At 55.0% G+C, this 21,036-nt stretch overlaps 1 protein-coding gene across 4 annotated transcripts in view; it reads right to left on the bottom strand.

Moving 5' to 3' along the window:
* The window catches only part of NRG2 (neuregulin 2), a 160,359-nt gene extending 151,897 nt beyond the window's left edge, over positions 1–8,462 (bottom strand). For 2 of the 4 annotated variants that reach the window (XM_032702849.1, XM_032702850.1), the window contains exon 1: positions 8,024–8,462. In XM_032702849.1, the coding sequence (XP_032558740.1) occupies positions 8,024–8,447 (424 nt within the window). In that variant the 5' untranslated portion in view covers positions 8,448–8,462. The remainder of the gene's footprint in view (positions 1–8,023) is intronic. The other 2 variants (XM_032702847.1, XM_032702848.1) reach the window with 1 other exon arrangement.
* Positions 8,463–21,036: the final 12,574 nt, after the last annotated feature.

Below are 21,036 nucleotides of genomic sequence, written 5' to 3'. Positions count from 1 at the left end.
CAGAGGCCATGCCTGATGCTGACCCCCCCCCTTGGTTTGTCCCAGGGCAGCCCACGCCGAGCAGCAGAAGTGGCCGCAGGGATCCGAGGTCCGGCGGGGACAGACTCTGGCCAGGGCAGCAGCCAGGGCTGGTGCATTGCTGCCAACTTTGAGGCAGCCCAGAAAGCAGACCTAATTGCAGTCCCCTCCCTCCTGCCAAGCCATCTGCCTGCCCTGAGACCACCGAGAGGATCCTGAACAGCGTTTCATCATTACCGACCCATTATGGAAAGTAGACGAGCAGTGATTGATTATAATGAATGCAAATACCTGCCTTCCGACCCCAAATTGGCAGGACCTGACGAGCTCTCTCAATAAATAGTACAGTGTGTCCTTCCACAGGCTCTGCAAAGCATTCCCATCCTCCTCAGCTTTTCCAAAAGCCATCAGGCACAGCACTGCCCATCTAGACCTGCCCTAGAAAACCATCACATCCAAAATCTGCTCTCCATTAGCCCTGAGGCCCTGCTCCCACCCACAGATTCCGCAGGCTCATATCCAGCATCCAAACCCTTTGGGAAGGCTTTCCCAGAGTCCTCACCTTCATTTAGAGGGCAAAGGACAGTCCCCTCACTCCAGGACAGGGAGAGAGTGGGGGTCAGCAGGGTGGGAAGTGGGTGCTCTGTCACAAGAGTGGCATGTCCCTACAAAACAGGCACATATGTCCCACGCCAGAGAGATGCTGTGTCCAGAGACAGCAGCAGCCAGCTCTGCTGCAGGAGGCCACCAATGATGAGGTATTTCTGCAAAACCAGGGCACAAGCTCCAGCCTGCAAGGGTGAACTCAGCTGCCCTCCACTAGCCAGCAAACAGTAAATGGCAGGAATACAGGAAAGGATGGCACTGTCCTGCTGCAGGCAATGGGTAAGGGGCAGGTGTGAGGACCACAGAGAACCACTGTGGCCGTAAACTCCATCCAAGGGAACTCAAAGGACTGCCCAAGCCAGGGAGAGATGCTGTGAGCAGAAGCTCCTGGTCCCTGAGCTACAACACCAGACAACAGAATGGACCCACCAAGTCCCTGGTCTCAGACCCTCTGAGCAGGCTCTCCTGCCTGCCTGCAAGGTGGTCACCCATGCCAGGGTCATTCCTGATGGGTGTCTGTCCAACCTACTGCCAAAACTCTCTGCTGGCAGCTCTCACCCAGCTCCAGACCAGGTCACCAGGGACAAGGGGATGGCAGATACCTCTGGTTTGCACTTCCCACAGCCTTTTCAGGACCGTTGTCATCTTCTGATCTCTTTTCTACACACATCAGCCCATCAGCCCACCCTGCTCCACCTTCAAGCACCATACCAGCTGAGGCCATGCTCAGCCCATGCCTCCACTATGAGTCCCAGCCCAGTTCCAACCCTTGATTCATAGCAGGGAGCACTTCTAGAAGGTCACCCTCGGCCATGGTTTGGACTGCAGAGGTGCCTTAATGGAGCAATTGCTTGAGGGAACACCCCAAGACAGGAAAAGCAAGAAGACCAGAGAGGACTCCCTGACACAGGAAATCATCCAGCAATGCCAAGCACAGCTACAAATCCTGGAAGAGCAGTGCCCTGGGTCTCCAAGGCAGCAGCTCCAATCCTCCTCCAACCCACTGCTCCTCTTCTTTTCTCATTTGCTTTTTCTTCCCTAATTCTAACTCTCCCCTCCCCGAACAGCTTCAGTGCTGTTTGCTGTGACTTCCATATAAACTTCTCCAGCACAGAGGTGATCCTCCCCCTGCCTGACCACATCTGAGCTTTCTCTACCTGGAGTTCTACGTATTATTTTCATTCAAGCTGCAAATCACCTGCTCCCCTCTAGCACCTCATCTTCTGGGCAACCTCATATTTTCCATCCTCCAGACCCGTCAGCGTCTTATCCAGGTTGGAGCTGGACCGTGGGGATACAATGACAGCAGTTTTACTGGCCCTTCAGCCCAGGCTTTGCAGCACAGACCAGCCCTGAGCTGCAGCAGCCAAGCTCTGGGAGCACGGTCATTCAGCAGAGAAAGAGCAGCACAGTGATTCATCTTCCCTTTGATCTTTAGCCTACCCTTGCAGGCTCAGTACTCTGCCCCCAAAATTTGGGGCGGTTGGCAGACATCTCCACCTCCCCCCCCAGACCAGAGAAGGTAAGTGCTGAGAGGTGCTGGCACCCTTCAGGAGTTCTCCTGCTCCACACCCCATTCAGTAGGCGAGCAGACGCCTGGCTGCCAAAGTTGCCAAGGAGATGAGCTTCCTCCAGAGCCTCCCCTCGCCGCACGCGTCCGCCGAGCCCCCGCCGAGGACAGGCGTCCTCCGCCATCTGCACCGGACAGAGCGGCTCGCAGCGCAAAGAACAGCCCACCGGGGAGCGGGGCAGAGCCTTCTCCCTCGAACAGCACCGCTTGGGCATGACAGAGAGGAGCAGCAGTCGGGGAGGGGGTGTGCTCACGCCCTGGAAGCCTCCAGTGAGCAGAGAGGGAAGGTTGTACTGACATCTCTGCTACCCCCAGCCCGGCTCCCAGCGGGCCGGCACCACGAGCACGGAGCAGGCACGGGGAGCACTGACAGGAGCTGCCAGGCAGCCCCGGCACCTCCCGGCTCAGTGGAGGCACTTCATCACCTCCCAGCACTTTCTTTGCTCCTCTGCAGCGAGAATTCCTCAGACGACCAGAGTCGCCCAGGGGCTCTCAGCCTCGCAAACCTCCTGCCCACCACGGATCCGTCTCCTGGAGCTCCTCCCTGCCAAGTGCACTGCTCAGCTCCACCTTTCCCACTGTGTCCTCGTGAACACCTGCACAGCTCACCTGGGGAAGCCCAAAGCCCATGCCAGGGCAACACAGCTCTCCTCTATGCTCAGTGGTGTCACGCAGTGACTCAGGAGGGGAATGGACATGAGGCAACTTGAGCACCAGCACCCAGTACCCTAAACCTGGCAAAGGAGCAGCCACTCCTCGTAGGAGCCATGTCACATGTGCCCAGGAACTGGCTACCCCTCCAGTCTGCTGGGAGAGGCACCCTCAGCCCAGCAGCACAACACCAGAACTGATCCCTTGCGGCACTTTGCAGCAGATTTTGGGGTGTGCCAAGTGCTTGAAGGCTCAAGGCCCTGGTGACCAAGGTGTGTTTTGCCTTACGCAGCCCAAATGAAGCAGGGAGCTCAGATGCAGCAGAGCATGGCTCCTTCTTGCCCAGTGATGGAGTTTATTGCCTCTGTGCTTCCAGGCATGCACCAGTTTCTGATCCAGATCCAAACCCAAGCCAAGGTGTCGCCCATGATTTAGAAAGGGCGTTCTGCCTCAGGGCCCATATCTAAGGGCTGTCAGCTGGCAGAGCACAAAGGGCCACCAAGCAGCAGCTGGGACCAGGGCCTGGGCATGGAGCAACTCTACATAGAGAATTCAGCACTGCTGGGATTACTCAGGAGCCGTTTAAGTTTCCTCTTACTCACAGAGATCCTCGGGGAGATGCTTTATTTAGTCAAACATTTCTGAAAGGGGGACTGAGAAAACAGCCAGGCTTTGCTCTGCACACAACACGTGCATGGGAGGGGACAACCTCCCTTGTGTCAGGTACCACTAAAATCACTTGGAGCTGCAGCACCAGCCAAGCAAAGTTCCAGCTGCCAGATCCTGGCTGACTCATCTGGGAGACGAGGAGCTGACCTGGCCACAAGGACCCAGCCATCCCAGGTCCACTCCAGACCAAATCCTGCATGAGAGGATTTGAAAGAGCTCCCAGAAATGTGCTGTCCTTGCACGGGGTCAAAGCTCTCTGCAGCACAGTGACCGCTCCCCATCTGCAGAAACCCAAGGCAAGAAGGAAACAAGTTTTCACTCTTCTGCGAACCCAAGGAAGTGTGATTTTCTGAAGGTGGTGAGAAATAGTTTCAGACAGCTCTAATTAGCAAGGTGGTGCGTGAGAAGATCCAGCTTTGCTGCTCCCTGCACCACAGCTGTCCTGGGATGGAGGGAGAGCACCGTCACCAGCAGCTGGAGCCCACCCACACCCCTCCCCTGCACCTGCCTGGCTTGGAGTGAGCCCGATGATCTGCAGGACAGTAGAGAGGGATATTTTTGCATGAGCTGCTGGCCCAAAGTTGCCAGTGCTATTTCAGGCAGCAACACCTACACTGTAATCCAGAGGGCTGTATTTTCCAGCGGGCACTTCAAAACCCGGGCTCCCTCCTCCCTTTGCAGGCCAGCTCCAACCAACCTGGCTCCAGGATCAGCAGATAAACAGCTCCCGGTGTCATGTGGCCACTGAGGCCGATGCCACAGCCCCAGCACTTTCCTGATTCCAATTGGGACCAATGCACCTTTGGACTGGAAAAAAAAAAAATAACTCATCTCACCAGAAGTACCTGCTGCAACAACAGGTCCTCTGCCTGCAAATCCTCCCAGGGATCTGCCACCACCAGATTACCTGCCCAGGCTAAGCTAGCTAATCCTACAGGCGAGTCACAGACCTCATCCTGGAGCTCGGCAGCGTTTTCGGTGAGGTGCTTCAGGAGACATACAAGCTCTAATTAAAGCTACTTTGCAACTCCCTGCATATGGAGGCAGGAACATGTTTGTTCCTCAGTGAAAGCAGAAATCAAGAGCCCAGACAGGTTAAATCCTCACTCTCCCATGTACAAAATATCTGCACATATACCTTTTGCACAGAAAGCATGGATTCATCCAGATTAGGAAGCAGGCGCTGACACAAGCTACCCTTAAAGACAAGGAGGGTCAGGACCTCAATCCCCTCTCTGGATTCAGGAGTGGTCCCAGAGGGGATAATGCCTCCAGTTCCCACACCAGTGAGAGCCAGCATTGTGTCTTGCACCTATTTCCTCCTCCTTGATCTGTGCATGTAGGCACAAAGCAGATATGAGACCATCCAAAATTAAGGAGCTAAAAGATATGAAGAAAAGAGACAGGAGGAGAGGCAATAACAGGAATCGTTATATAACAGTATGAAAAAAACAATAATACTCCCAGTGCAGAAGAGGTTTTAAGATGGGCAAGTGGGTGGTGAGACCCACAGGATGCCAGGCCCAGGGACCAGCTGCTCCCTGTGTGCCAGGGAGATGCAAACCCATGCAAACCCAGAGCTGCAGAGGCTGCACACCTCTGGGGTTTGCAGGTGGGGAAGTTCCAGGCTCCAGAGCCTGCCCAGCAGTGGGATGGCCAAAGCAAGGATACCCCTCCCTGGATCTCTGCTCAAGGGGCACACACAAAACAGCCCAGGCCAGACCCCCACGCACACCAGCTGAACAGACCAGCACTCCTGTTCTGCCTCCTGCACCCCATGCCACCCTTCCCTCACCTCCAGCCCTCCTGGCTCTGCCCAACGAGGGCCTGGGTCCCTTGCAGAGCCTCAGCACCCACTTTCTGTCCTCCAAGTGAGCTGTGCAAACAGCAAAGACTCTTCTTTGGAGAGAGACACGGATTCTCCAACGACAGGTCTAATCCTACATCGCATCCCGGACCCCGGCAAGCAGCAAGAGCAGGAGACACACAGCATCTTAGCCAGTGAGAAGGGGATGAATCACTGGAAAACAGACCCAGGCACAGAGCCAGAGCAGGGAGAAGATGGTCCTGCGAGGCCTCCATCTTTGGGAGCGGGAGGATTGGAGTGATCAGAGCCACAGGGTCCCCCCCTCCAGCTCAGAAGTGACCCCAACATCTGTCCCCCAGCTCTGTAACATCCCTCACTCAGCTGCAGCCCAGCTGTCCCTCGGAGCACATGCTGTGCCTGGACATTCACCCCCTGCCAGCTCTGGAGCTGTCACAGCTCCCATCTGCAGCAAGAACGGGAAATACCGCTGCACCCCTCCAGATCTGCCCTCCCAGCACAAACCACAGAGCAGGAAGGCAGACCACGGCCTTGTTTCCCAGTTCACACACCTTTCCAGCAGCTCAGGTGCTACAAATCAGAAGATCCCGCCAGGAAAGTCACCTTCAGAAGTAACCTCCCAGCTGAACCCTGAGCATGAAGTGCTCGGGGAACCACCAATTCAGCAAGATTAGGCTCCCGTTTCATCTTCATCACAGACCCAAACCACAGCTATGACAGTTCCCAACCACCAGCTTTTATTTTTCCTTTGGAATCTGCCATAAAGCTCTGCTGAGACAACGCTCCCACCAACCTGCAGCATCCCTCAGCCAGGGAGCCGAGTCAGCCCATCAGAGCCACACAGAAACAAAAGCATCAGCTCCAAGAAGGTGTCACGGCAGAATGACAACTCTTAACTTGTTGTTACATCAGCCCACACATTAACGCTTTGGGCCTGAGCCAGGATGCCACGGAGAAGCCTCCGTTCCCCTTAAAGTCGAACCCTGCTGCTCAGAGATGCGCAAGTTTGGAATCCTTTTTGATTTAAAAAGAAGAAAAAAAGAACCACATACCTTTTGATGTGTTTTCCCCTGACAATGAGACCACGGTCCCGAGAAATTCCCCCATTTACCTTCCTCTTAACTCTGCCACAGCTCTTTCACTAAATCCTCTCTTTCCACGATGGCCCACATACAGTTGCACATGAAATTAGTGCCTCCCAAATTAGTTTTCTCGCATGCAGTCCTAGCCCATTTTCCTCAACAACATATTATGGTTCCACCTTTCTCCCAGGAAACGCAAGCTTCTAAATTTATCTTTTGGATAACTAAAAAAAGAGACAGGTCTGGCTTTGACAATCCAGGGTCATCAGCCCTGAATGGCAGAGCACTTGCCCCAGAAACATCCAGTTAATGACACAACAACAACCACCACAAAGCAGTACACATATGGTCATTACAGAGCTAAGTATAACTTGACAAAGTACATGCTTTTAATGAGGCAAAAGGCCAATTAGCCTGATGAGGATGTGTCCTGCTGCCATTGAGTGGGGAGCCTGGATTCCCCGGAGATACACCTTGTATGTCCTCGTAACACATCAAATACGAGGGATTCAATCCATTGCTGAGGGCATGGCGCGGCACTCGGAGCTCTCCGGGTTAACGCCGGCCTTCCCCGGATTTTGTGACACAGTATCCAGCATTCAGGCTGGATGGAGGGCCAGGCGTGCATTTTTGTCAGCTCAGATCCGAACCCTGAGAAAATGCAGGCATTGTGCTCGCCCGGTCCCCGCCGCCCAGCCCATCGCAGGTGTTCACCTGCCAGAGGACAGCAAGGAAAATTCAGGCACAAAAGCAGGGACGCTCCGGCGGGCGCTTCCCGTTGAAGTCATTTCATAACCGCGTTTCCAGAGGTGCTGGAGGAACAGCACAAGCCACCGCGCGAGAGCCGCGACCGGAGACACCGAAATGCGCGGAACGAACAAAAGAAAACCCAGCTTCCCCTCGCGAGGCCGTTATTTGGGAAGAGGCAAAACTTCCCGGCTCTTAGGGCACACCTGGAGCGCTGCCCCTGCCCCAGCCCCGCATCCCGGGCCCGGCCCCCTCCGCATCAGGGGCGGGGGTCGCGACCGGAGTTAGTGGAGCCCCACAGGCCGGCGGCTCTCCCGGCCGGGGCTGCCACGGCCGAGGGCCCCGAGGAGGAGAGGAGAGCGGCACCGGGGCGCTGGGACCGCGCCGAGACACCGGGGGCTCCCGTGCGGTACCGCCGGGCGGCCGCGGGCTGCGGGCGCTCCCCGCACCGGGCTCGGGGCTGCGCTGCTGGCGCGGGGCAGGGCCGGGGCTGCGGGACCTTGAGCCGAGCGAGCGGGGAGATCCTGGGCAGGGGGATGGGGGGCAGCGCGGCTGCGGCGGCCGGGCCCAGCGGAGCGCATCGCATCACATCGCATCGCATCGTATCGCATCTCATCGCATCTCCCCCCGGTGCAGGCGAGGCTCCCGGGGCCCACCGGGAGAGAGGTGGGGGGGCGGGGGATCGATCGCCGGCCCAGCTCCCCTTTCCAAAAGCTCCGGGCGGGTACGGACCTGTCGCCCCGCGGCCGCCCGGGACGCGGGGCCAGCGCTCCCCGCCGCCGCTCCGCCATCGCCCCCCGCCGCCGCTCCGCCATCGCCCCCCGCCGCCCCCCGCCGCCGCGGCGCGGCCCGTACCGCAGTCAGCGCAGAGGATCCGCGCCACGTCCCGCTTGAGGTTCTTGCCGCTGGTGTCGAGCGGCGCGAAGGCGGTGCGGTAGACGAGCGGCTCCTCGGTGGGCTCGAGGAAGAAGATGTAGCGGTGGTTGCGCTTCACTTTGAAGCAGGGCGCCTTGGAGCCCACGCTGATGAGCTGCTCCCGCTGCAGCCCCCCGCTGTTGAGGGGCCACAGGTCGAGCACCTTGACCAGGACCCCCCCGGCGGGCCCGGCGCCGCGGCTGTCATTGCCGCCGGCGGGGGGGCCCACGGACTGCACCTTGCCCTCCAGCACCACCGCCGCCGTGTACGCCTGGTCCTGCACCGACTTGAGGCTGGGCGAGTAGCAGGCGAGGGAGACGCCGAAGAGCAGCATGGAGAAGCCGGGCGCCGGGTCGCGCCTCATGCCGCCGGCTGCCGCTCGCTGCCCGCCGGCCCTGCGGCGGCGGCCGGGCTGCGGGGCCGGGCTGCGGGGCTGCGGCGCGGCGGGCGCGGCGGGGCGGAGCGGAGCGGCGCGACGCGGGGCGGCACGGGGCGGCACGGCACGGCACGGCACCGGCACGGAGCCGCACGGCAGGGCACGCCACCGGCGCGGCACGGCACGGCACCGGCACTGGCACGGCGCGGCGCGGCGCGGGGAGGAGGCGGGATGCTCCCCCAGCAGCCCCTGCCCCAGGGATGCCGACCCCCCGCGCCCCCCGGAAAGGTGATTCCCTGCCCGGGGACTCCCCGTCCCCGGGGATGCCCGCTGCGGAGGGGGATCCCCGTATCCCTGGGGGTCCCCGGGGATGGAGGCAGACCGCGTTACCTCCCTCTAGCCATGGAGACAGCCCCTCGAGGGGCCCCCAGGCGTTCGCAAAACACCCACCCCCCCTTCCCCTGCAGAGGCCACTAAAGATACGTTCATTTGGGGGCGGCTGCAGGTGACACGGGGGTTCCGCGATGCGCAGGGACCAGGAGCCGGGGATTCCTCTTTGCCCGATGGTTTTATGGAGCTGGGATATTTGTGCTTGAGATTCCCTGCACACTTGAAGGAAAGACATTAACATAGAGACAAACGGTGCACAGCACTGGCCGGGGAGACAAAGCCGCCTTTCATGCCCTGCTCCTGCTGCCTCTTGTTAATAAACAAGTGCTTTACCCTGCAGTGGCTTCCAGGAGGAGTCGCTTTAAGCTCCAAAAGGTGCTTGTTTGGGTTTATTTTCAAAGCTGATCCTGAAGCATCTGCACTCCCGAAGCCTCGCTGCCCAGACAGTGCGGAAGGGATCCGAGATGCTCAATTAGCAGCAGGGGATTTCATGGTTGTTGTTGCACTAGATTCTGCATTGAAGGGGAGCGGCCATAGTCCCATCCCACGGAGGTGACCTGGCGGCAGGAGGGCTGGGCTCAGCCTGCTCCGAGGCGATGGCTTTGGGCACAGACTGCAATGGAGACACAGCCCTGGCCCAAGGACCTTTCCAGCCCAAGAGGTGGCATGAGCTGGGTCTTTGAATCCATCAGCGAGAGCAGAGGGGCACAGATGTCAGGTTCAGGATTTACTCTCCATTTAACATAGCACAGCCAGAATCATCAAGAAAACCGGGAAGGGAGCCGAACCTCTGTGCCCAGCCCGGCACAGGCGCGGGGCACAGCCTCTCCTCGTGTTTCCCTGGCTCAGGGCGGGAGCCAGCGCTGTCCCACCGCTGGCACACGAGGGCACAGCCCCAGCACACACCCCCAGGGCTCTGCAGCCGTGGGTGGCCGTGGCTCCGCGCTGCGAGCCGGGGCCACTGCTCTTGCCCCTCTCCGGGAATGCCGGCAGCTCTCCGAGCAGCGCTGCTGTTTCAGGGCCGCGGTGCAGCGGGAGCCCCGCAGTGGGATCACGGCGGGGCTCGGGGAGCGTTTACTTCGTCTTGTGCACATTTTCTCTTGCTAACTGTGATTCTCCGTGGCTTTGTGTTTTCAGAAAGCCTTCTCTTTTCCCCTGACTGGTGACCGTGCAAAACTGCAGAGGAATGCAGGTGGAGGCAGAAGGGACCAGAAGTGCTTCCCACAGCAGAGGAGGGAAGAACAGTATTTTTGATTCAGGAAGCTGCTTAGAGGAGCAGGGAAACCACCTGACTTTTCTCTGGTTTTTACACAAATCTCTGAGAAATTCCCCTTTCCCCAGTATTTTGCTCAGACAGCAAAAGAGGTTCAGCCTGAGAAGGAAGGAGATATCTGATAGCATAACTTGATCTGGAGCTCGCTGCTCTGCCCTGCCCCTCACCAGAAAGGACAGTTTCATACCCAGGCAGTTGAGCTGCTAATCCTTATCTTCTTTTGCAGGTTGAAATCCCAGTGGGACACGGTGGTTCCACCACTGAGAGAAACTCAGTGCAAGATACCCGTGAGGCCTCTGGAGCAACTTTGAAAAGTGAGGTTTTCCTCTGTCTCTGGGGCATTTTGGAGTCCAGAACACTTATATTCAAAAAAGGGCACTGGTGACATCTCCTTTTAGCAGTATTTTTCCTGCTGTTCAGCCTAACTCTTGTGAAGTGAGCTGATCTTCATCACCAGAGATACTTGCATTTCTCTTATCATTTGGGAAATGGTTTAGGACTAAATCCCTTCCCCCCTTCCATGCTGCTTTTCCCATATAAATGTGAAATCATTCTTTTCTGTAGGTTCTTGGGCATTTTGACATACTAAATGAATAAGGCAAAGCCCTGGGTGCAGTCACCAGACCAACCTGAACAGTGGCTTTGAGAGAATGGAGCCTAAATAACACACTTTAAAAATATCTAACTTCAATTGCCTTGCAAAGACTCGACCCTTGTTCACAGACTAACAAGATAACTCAGGAGGTCTATGATCTCCTTTCATTTATCCAATCTCCCCTACCTTTCAGCTGTGAAAACCCATATTTGCCATCTTGAAAAGGGCATCTGAACTCAGCCCAGATTCCACCCTGCCTGGAAGACCCCAAGCATTCAGCAGCACCATCAGAGGTTTTCATCCCTCAGGCAAATGCTGTGAGGGCTGGTTTTTCATTTACCCCCTTTAATTTTCCTCCTGATATTTCCCAGGGATGCCTACAAAACAAAGCACCTCTCAGGTCTCTATTTCCCTCTGCCAAGGGAGCTCCTGGCACAGAGCCCTTCCTGGTGATTGATGCCACACAGGGCAGTGTCCCAGTGCCCCTCCCCACCTCAGGGAACACTGCAGCTCTTCTGCAAGGAGAGATGTTGACCCCCAACAGCACAGGCAGGCGAGCTGCACTTCTTCAGCATCCTCCACATGTTGCAGACCCTCAGCCTCCTCCATACTGGTCGAAGACGTGCTCCTGCAGATCCAATGTGGGGCTTTTGGTATAACGGGGAACACAGCACAGAACCACAGAATACCCTGAGCTGGAAGGGACCCACGAGGATCACTGAGTCCAACTCCTGGCCCTCCTGGCAGGACATCCCAACAATCCCACCCTGTGCCTGAGAGTATTGTCCAAAAGTTCTGACAGATTTGGGGCCACGACCACTGCTCTGGGGAGCCTGTTCTAGTGCCCGACCACCCTCTGGGGGAAGAACCTTTTCCTAATATCTAACCTACCCCCCTCTGACAGAGCCTCATTCCATCCTCTGGTATTATCCAGCGTGGGGTTGTGCTGGGGCTATCCTCAGAACCCTGTGTGCATTCCAAGTGTGTCCCTCCACCTCCTCCAGGCCTCCCCTGCACCAGATCTATCCTGGTACCCTGCAGGGACCCTCAAGCCCTGCTGGTGTGAAGATGGTTGACTCAGCAGACCCCCCCCTCATACCCCAGCCAAGGCAACACAGTTTTCCTTCCCCATGGGACATTTCTTCTCTCTGACAGTCAGGTGTTTTACAAAATCCCAAACACCAGCAAATCCACTGCAGACGTTTTTCCCCCACCTCAATGTCTTCTCTGCAAGGATTCAGCTTGTTCATCTTGGGGCTGTGCAGCAACAGGGGGTGTGCAGCCCATGGAGAACATCAGTACCTGCAGGGCAGTATCCAGCCCTTCTCCAGGACACACCAGACTCCTGGCACTGCGGGGGACACCCCCACAGCCTCAGGTGAAATGAGAAAGGCGGATGATAAATGATGAACACAGAAATTATATGGAAATATCAAAGCCCAGCACTCAATTTGAGACTCCAACCTGGACACTGATTAACTACAGAATCATGGAATGGTTTGGGTTGGAAGATACCTGAAATGTCATCTAATTCCAAGCCCCACTGCCATGGGCAGGGACACCTTGCACTACACCAGACCATTGAGAGGATCATGGTCAAATAAGCCATATCTTGGCAGTCCTTCCAGGTAGATAAGGACTGGGATGGAGAGTGACCTCCAAAATCACCTATTCCACTGGTCCATCCAAGCCTCCAATGAGCAGTGACTGCACCAAAGGAAACCAAGACCCATCTCAGAAGTCCTCCACCAGCAATGCTGTCATAGCATGACTGCAGCTTCCTCCTGTGTTCCCATATCTCCTGCCTGGCAATGGCCCTTGCCAGACCTCTGCCAGCAGGGGAAGGCAGAACTCAGGGATGTAGCCATAGGCTGCCTTTCCAGAAAGAAACCATCACGGCATGGAGACCTGATCCAGCTACCCCTCCTTCCCCGAGCTGGGAGAGCATTGGCCCACTGTCATTCTGGGAGGTGCTCAGCAGCCCAAAGAATAGTTGGGCACATTTGCTGTTGGGAGACAAACCAGTACTTTACAAGATGGATGAAACTCATCCCAAAAATTCTTTTATCTCTTGGCACATGGTGACCAAAGGGAAGAAAAATCGAGAGCATGTGGTTTCATTGGCCTGGCAGAGAAGCTATTAGGGTTCCCTCCAGTCCCTTTGTGACATATTCGCCCAGGCTCCAGGAAGGAAAAAAAGCCACTCATCCTTCAAGGAAATGTGTGCCTCTTTTATTTGCTGCCCTCCCCGAGAAACTCATTCACTCCTTGTCCACCCACACAAGCAGGAATGATGAATGAAAACAAACCACAAACAATTCAGCCTTCCCTTTTCCCTCCCAGCCTTCCAATCAGACGTTTCAGTCCATGCCTTAGCACCCGAATTTTGTCCGTTGCTCATTCCGGTCGTGTGCCTGTGGATCCCTGGCTCGCCGTGCCGCTCACACGCTCCGTTCCTTGGATACAGGCAGCTGCATCCAACACATTCAGCAGCAGCTCCAGCTTTGGGAAGGTTTCACACCACTCGGGGTGGAGGAGACAGGGGGAGCCTGGTTCTGCAGGGCACCACTGCCCAGCCTGCCTGGGGCCGGAAGATTCCTCTGGTGAGACTGGCAGAGGTGGACACCGGCAGAGAGCTGGTGATCAGCAGGGCAGCACTTCTTGTCCCCCAGAAGGACTGTCTTGGCCAGGCACTGTGATGTGTCACCAGGAAGGTGACACATGGGTGCAAAATGGCACCAGCAGGGGCAATGCGCCTTCAGCTCCCGAGCACTCCAGCACTTCAGCACCCCGAGACCCCTCCATCCCAGAGACTCTCCCCAGGACTGGGTTTCTCTGCCAGCCACTCTGATGTTTCTCTCTCTCTTCCCTTCTCTCCACACAACCTCCTTACACCCCCCTGTGTATTAAAGAACTATTGCAGGTATGTCTGTGCACCTCCGAATTCCCTCCGTAGAGAAAGTCCCCTCCCATTTTTGCCCGGTTTGTGTATTTTGATGTAAAAATACGCTGAGTGGGTGTGTAACTTATTACATGTGTAGGAAACACAGGGAAGGAGGACTTCAGGTTGCACCACAACAGAGAGGGACAGGGCTCCTTGTCTGGCTTTGCCCTTGATTCCCTATTTAAATGTGATCTGCCACTGTTCAGATAAGGGACCTTCTCCAAATGACTTCTGAGATCCAGGAGACCATTTCTGCAGCAACAAGCTACTGCTTGCAGGCAGCCCATGGCTGGGAAATGCCCTTGATATTACAGAAGTGGTAACTTGTTTAATGGACTCAAATAAATAGGAAAGCCCAGGAGCTCATGTGGCAGCATCTGAGCCATGTACTGAGAGGTGCAGAGACCTTAGGGCAAGGCTAAATATAGGTCTCACAAACCAGAACAATGGAACTTTTACTGAGAAGATAATCAAGCCCTGGAGGAAACTACACAATATAAAGCTTAGATTTAAAATAAATTGAAATGAGTTGGTGGATTCGGGACCAGTTCCTTATGGAAAAGTTTTCACATCAGAAAAATCACTTGATGAAATGCACTTTTTAATTAGCAGTTTCAGCAAGGAGCCAGAGGGACTGAAGGGGTGCTGGAGCCTCATCCCTCACACTGTTACCTTACCCTTTGCAAGGAGAGTTGGGATCAGGAGAGAGGTGGGCTATCCCAGGCTGGAGAGGAGCCCTATTTGTTCCCCTCATGACTCCCCATCAGCATGGACTTTGTCAGGAACATCCCAAAGACAACACCCAGGGCAGCAAGTGCTGAATCCTGGCAGGAAATCCACAGAACAGGTGCCAGTTCCCTGCACACCAGTCCCTCTTTCTCTGCCTGCTGGAAACCAGGCTGGAGCCACCTGGGACTGTCCAAACCAGTTTTCAGGTAGCAAGGTCCTGAATGCAGCATCCCTGCTGCAGTGTCCAGGAAAGGAGGCTGGATCCTACCCACCAGGGCACACTGTGGCACTGCCATGTCCTCACCCAGCTCTGCTTCAGCCAGCTAAAGGGATGCAAATTAAAAGAACAAAGACCAAATTGTTTTTCTTTCTCTTCCCTCTCTCTTTCCTCGCTTCATATCACACTGTAATCCTGTGCTTTGCAAATAAATTGTGTCTTTATGTCTCCTATTCTCAATGAGTTAATGGAAATGATTTTTGCTCCAAGGTGGAGCATGAAAGTCTCACTCAGTGCTGAGCATGAGAGCAAGATGCAGGGCCCAGGAGGCACAGAAGCTCCTGCTACCCTGGGGAGTGATGGGTCCAATCGGGCTTCTGAGCCCCTCCAAGCATCTGAGCCTCAAGTTTCAATTTTCAGCTCCATTTTCAGTTCCCTCTCCTCCTTGCAAAGTCTGTGCAACAGCAGTGGGAGGTTACAAATAGAGCAAGGCAGCTCATCTGCTGCATCTCGCTCGTGTGATCCGTGGGCACGCACGTGCGTGTGCCGGATCCTCCCTCCGCAGGCACTCCAAGACTATCCCAGCGTATCCATGGAGTGGTGGCCCCGCGTCTTTCCCGGTCTGCAGCTCCCTCCTCAGCCCTTTGCTGTGCACGTCCTGGCTGGAGCTGAGGGCACAGGCGGCACCACGTGCATCTGCACTGAGATTAACCCTGCAGAGCCGGGGACAACGATTTGTATTTCCTCATCCAGAATTCATGGCCTGGGAAGGCTGCCAGGCCAGCTCTGCCAAGGCAGAGGCTTCAGTGGGAGGCTCTGCTTGCTACGGGAGTGGTGGGGCACAGACATCACCACCACTTACCTGCCCCAGGGGATGCTGTCCCTGCCTCTCTGTCCCCTCCTGAAGTGCTGGGATCACACATACATGCTCATTTGGTTTAGGGAATGAGAGGAGGGATCATGGGAGGTGGTCTCATTTAGTCACTTTGAGGTCAGTTTAGGTCTGAGTTAATGGTGGCCAAAAATTACCTGGAGGGCAGGTACAAAGGCAGCAGAGCCAAAGTCTTCTTGGTGGTGCATAACACAGGGTAGCAGCGCTGTAGTGCAGCTTGGGATGCTGAGGGTGGGCATCCAGATGATGTTACCTTTCCTGGGAGGTGGTGTATCCCTAGGAGAGCACACACCATGGGAGAAGGGGCTTCATTGTTGGGCTTCAGTGAGGCTAAGCCCAGTGAGGCTGTGGTCATCCTGACCTAGTGCTGATAACAGTCATGGTGCAAGTACTGGCCAGGACCATCTCAGGGCTCCCATCCCACTACCCCTTCTAGAATCCTGAGACTCTGGGATATATGAGCTCTAACCAGTCTGGCATGGCTGTTTCTGAGCCCCCAATTAGGGGGAAAATGCTGGCTTCCTGTGACTCAACATAGAGCACTTAACCCCTTTCCCCTCCAGGAGTCACCACTTCTTCATGCAAGGAAGCAGTGGGGACGAGAGTGAGGGTCCCACAGCCACTTCAGAGAAGGGATCCTCCACACCTCTCCTGCTTCCCCAGGCTGGGGATGGCCAGAGAGCCAGCAGGAGCCGTGGCTCTGACTTGGGGAAGAGCAGTCTCTCCAAGTGCCCTGCCAAGCCTGTTCCTTGGGGACACTCCCTGGGCAGGGTGAGAGAGGAGGTGGTGTGGGGGGGTCTCTCCAGTTTCAGTGGGAAATGCCTGACAGCAAAAGGCTTGATGAAATAGCTGTTTTAGTAAAGCAGAGTAAAAAGGGAAATATCAAATGCAGTAAGTCTTATGCTCCTTCAGATGCAGGACACCCTGTGTTCCTACAGCATCAGATGGACCCAGGATGGATTTTCCCCCAGTGCCACACATATTCCTCTACCTGGAAAGAAGTTCTTCCCTTTTGGTCCCTCGAGCTCTTATATATCCTTCCTTTTATTCTATCTTATTAAAGCAGCTGTTTTATTATGCCATTGCTATCAGGCCTTTCCTACTGAGATGCAGAACAAACCCCCTCTCTCACACCACCCCTCTCAGGCGTGGAACAAGAATTGCCTCGTACATGTCGGAGCCCTTTCCCAGCCCCCAGCACTGCTTTCAGCAGAACAGGGGTCTGTAGCTGCTGTTCTGGCTGCAAGACTGTCCCACAACTCCCTGGCAAAGCCAGTTTCCTAATGGTCCTGTTTTGTAAATAGTTTTCTTTCCCTAACACAGCCTGGGCGCTCCACGTGCCACAGTCTCTTTCCTGCTCCATCCAGACCTTGAGGAATCCGAGCACTGTGTTTCCCCACATGGTATTCGCTGAGCAGCTGTAAAACAATTAATTGAATTTAATTATTGAGAGGATGTTCGTGTTTCCTGCACGTTTACAAACCATGCTATCTCAATCACACCAGGGCCAGTCTATAATTCTCTGTTTAATGAGTTCCCGAAATATTCCTGTAAGCAATATCCTCAAACCAGCCTCTCTGTCTAGGCACACTGTGAGAGGCTTAAAGCACCCTGATGGATCCATGGAACAGCCTGGCCACAGGGCACTGTTCATATGGGCAAATGTGACCTGAGGAAGCCTCTGGCAAAGCAAGCAGGGAGAGAGGCAGCAGCTGTCATGTGCCCTGCAAGGGGGAACTCACTGGTGCTCAGAGGCTGGTCCACACTCCAAGCTAGGATTGTCTGCCTGATCTGACAAGGCAGGAAGCTGGTGGTTCCCCTCTCTGGAAAGGGAACACCAGGAAAAGGAGAGAGAGAGTAACTTTCTTCGGTGTTTTGAGGTAACAAGCCTGGGAGACAGGAGGAGATCCTACTCCCCAAGGCAAGAGAGATGAGCTCCCTCCTGCCAGCATCACCTCCAAGCTTCTCAGCTCCTCTCTGCACCCAAGTGCCCGGCACTGCACTGGTCCAAAGGCACCCAGCAGCCACCCACGGCTGTGCTCCTCAGCCAGAGCTGCCACACAGCCCCCTGGCTCCCCTCTGACAGTGCCCAAATTGCCACACCAGGTATCCGGGTGCTTCCAGTCGCTGCTCCCTGCAGCTCCAGGAAAATAGACAACTGCTCTTCCCCCTTTTCCTTGCAGCCAATTTGGTGCTCAAACAGCTCGGCCCTTCAACCTGCCCCCGGGAAAACCACTTGGGTTCCCAGTGTGGGGTGGGACCTGAGGAAGGCAGAAGGTTCCCCCTGGCCCTCCTCGGTCCCTGGTCCTCACCCCAAGGCGTGCAGACCCTTACCAAGGGGCAGAGGAAATGACACGAGAGGCTCATCTCTGGCTGGGCTCTACAGGAGCTTCCAGGGCATGATTTTGTCCATTTATTTTAGAACTGGGAAGGAGGGGAGTTGGAAGTGTTTAAATTAAGCTCCAGTGCCTCTGCTCTCCTCCAGGTAGGTATTTTTCTATTCCTGGGTTTATGTGGCATCCTTTTAAATTACTGCTTTGGGTATCAGCTGTGCCTGCAGGGCTGCATTCACTCACACACACAGATGCCCCCAGGATCCAAAAGGCAGGTCCTGAGCTTCTGCAGTGAGCTTACACTGCTAGAACAAGCCTTGAATACATCCATTAGCCTTGTGGCTGCAGTTTACCATCACAGGGATAAAGAATTCAAAACCTTTACCAGTAACATCACTGGGTGGGTGCAGGGTGCAGGGGGACCATCATCTGGATGCAGCAAGAGGTTCCACCACAGGGACATCAGCTCCTCACAACCCAGTAATGGATCTGAGCTCTTGTCTGTTCTGCACGGCCCAATCTGCACAGCTGGAGTTGAATCTTTGTTGTGTGAGTTTCAGGGGAGTTTTCCTTTCAGAGCTTAATCCCACAGAGGATGGGGATAGGGAGCCAGGACTGGGTGTGCTGGTTGTGGCTGGGATAGAGTTAATTTTCTTCACAGTAGCTGGGATGGGGCTGTGCTTTAGGTTTGTGCTGAAAACATGGGTGATAATATAGAGATGTTTTTGTTATTGCTGAGCAGGGCTCACACAGAGCCAAGGCCTTTTCTGCTTCTCTGCTTCAGCGAGCAGGTTGGGGGTGCACAAGGAGCTGGAAGGGGACACAGCCAGGACAACTGACCCCAAAAAACCCAAGGGATATCCCAGACCAGTGTCGTGCTCAGCATATAAAGCGGGGAACATTTGGGGTGATGATATTTGTCTTCCCAAGTCACTGTAACACACGATGGAGCCCTGCTGTGCCCAGCTGGATGGCTGAACATCTGCCTGCTCACGGCAAGTGGGGAATGGATTCCTTGGTTTACTTTACTTGTGTGTGTGCAGCTTTTGCTTTCCATATTAAACTGCCTTTCTCTCAGCCCCTGCTTTTTCTCACTTTTACCCTTGCAGTTTTCTCCCCCATCCCATCAGAGGGGAGTGAATGAGCAGCTGGTGGTGCTGAGCTGCCCTCTGGGTTAAACCAGCACCGTGCCATGCTGGCCCCAGCCAGCCCACCCAGCTGAGGACTCACCACGTCCTCTCAGAGTGGCAACAGTCAGGTTAGCATCTTGAGGGAGAAACTTCTCTTTTGGGGGGAAAAAACAAAAGCCAAGGCATCCTTTTCTTGGATGCAAAACTGTGATTCGTTCTAAATCTCATTTCCAAACTGCAGTTTGTTCTGTATCTCCCTTCTCATCCTCGCACGTGTCTGGGGGGTTTTTGGCCCAAGGTGGGAGCAGTCAGCCCATTTCACCCCAGCTCTGTGAGCAACCTTGCTCCCTGTGGAGGGGGTTGGGTTCATTGAGGGACTCAAGAAGGCCAGGACAGACAGTTACTGCCCAGCTCTGCCTCCTGCAGTACCCTGAAAAATCCCAGTTGCCCAAAGGGAGTATTTTGGCTGGTACTTGGAGAAGAAAGACATCAGGTGAGGGATGCTGAGAAGGCATGTCTCTAGCAGCAGATCTGGACAATGCCACCAACACTGGGACCCCAGATAAGGGTTTTATTGGCAGGTTTCTTCTACAGCTTGCTGTGTGTATGAGCACACCTTTGAAAAGCAAGGAGGGATGGAAGTTGGGAGGCTGCCCTGCCTCAGCTTTGGACCCCCAGGGGCTCTGATCTCTACTTCTCCACCAGCTGGAGTGTGGCATTGCACTGGGAACATGCTGGATAGGAGCTGGGAGATGCAGTTCCTCAGCAGGGAGATGGGAAGCAGCGTGTGGAGACAGCAGGAAGAGACTCCTGACCAGGAAACATCCCACCACTTGGAACAAAGCGGAAGGGCTGGGAAGTGCTAGAAAGACTCACTGCAGCGATGGTGCCTGAAACATTTGATGGAGAGCCATGGAGAGCCAACAGGACAAATGTCACCATCTCAGTATACCTGGTGGATGAGCTTGTGGAGCTTGGCCACAGGTAACCCATGAGGCACAAAGTGCTTTGGGCTGACACCTGGGTACCATCCTGAGTTCACAGGGAGAAAGGAGGGTGAGAGGATGGGTTTGCATGGCTCTCAGTAGGTTGTCTGAATGCTGCAGAAGGCTATTTGGACACAGGGACATATGAAGGACATTTCCAAAGATTATAAAAGATCTACTCCATGAGCTGAGACTTGCCAACATCCTCACGCGATTTTTAAGGAAGGGGAGTTTAAAGTATTCTGGGAAAGAATCACAGTCTTCAAGAAGCTGCATCAAGGAGGGACTGGAGTCTTAACCTCAAAAATAGAAGTTACAAATGGCCAGAAAGCTCCCCTGGCTGGAAGACGTATGGAAGTTTGTCTGTCCCAAGGCACACTCATACCTGGGAGTCTCTAGTGCCAAGACTCCTCTCCACACGGTGTGGAGAGCACTGCCTTCTCCCATCCCATTCTCCTCTGGGAGCCTGCACTGGCTGGACTGCTCTTGGACATGTCAGTGACCCCACCTGGTGTGACCCAACAGCTTTTGCAAATTAATGGCAGGATAAATGAGGTATTCTGGCACAGGAGTGGGACGCACCTCTATCAGACAGGGCTGGGAATCCCAGAAGGCTGCAGACAATGCCTGCCAGTGCTTTATAAAGCACACTTCCCAAAAACATGCTTTGGGGGGATGGATTCACAGCCCACAAACCCCAGCACGTCCATAAGCCCAGAAAGAAAAGCAAGACCAGAAAGGATGTGAGCTGCCTTGCTGTACCAGTCAAGGATCTGGGGTCATGGCTGTAAGAACATCACCACAGGACCATCAGGACACAGCTCTGGAGACTCCAGCAAGGCAGCATGAAAACAACAGGAATCAAACAGCAAAAAGGCAGGAGTGCTGCCATCCTCATAAAAGGACGAGCCAGCTGGTCACCAGGAACCAGAGCAGCTGTCCCACTGAGCCAGCTGTGCCCATCTTCCTGGACACCCATGGGGATGGAGCACGGGTGGGGCATGGGAAGAAGGAAAAGAAGCAAGAGGCCCAGCCAGGCATCACACCACTTTGACCAGAGGCAAAGAAGCCAGCTGGGTACTGGGAGA

Source organism: Chiroxiphia lanceolata, chromosome 15, assembly GCF_009829145.1.
Source record: "Chiroxiphia lanceolata isolate bChiLan1 chromosome 15, bChiLan1.pri, whole genome shotgun sequence".
NCBI lineage: Eukaryota > Metazoa > Chordata > Aves > Passeriformes > Pipridae > Chiroxiphia > Chiroxiphia lanceolata.
The sequence above is the reverse complement of the archived record's forward strand: the minus strand, read 5'-3'. Positions and strand labels throughout refer to the sequence as shown.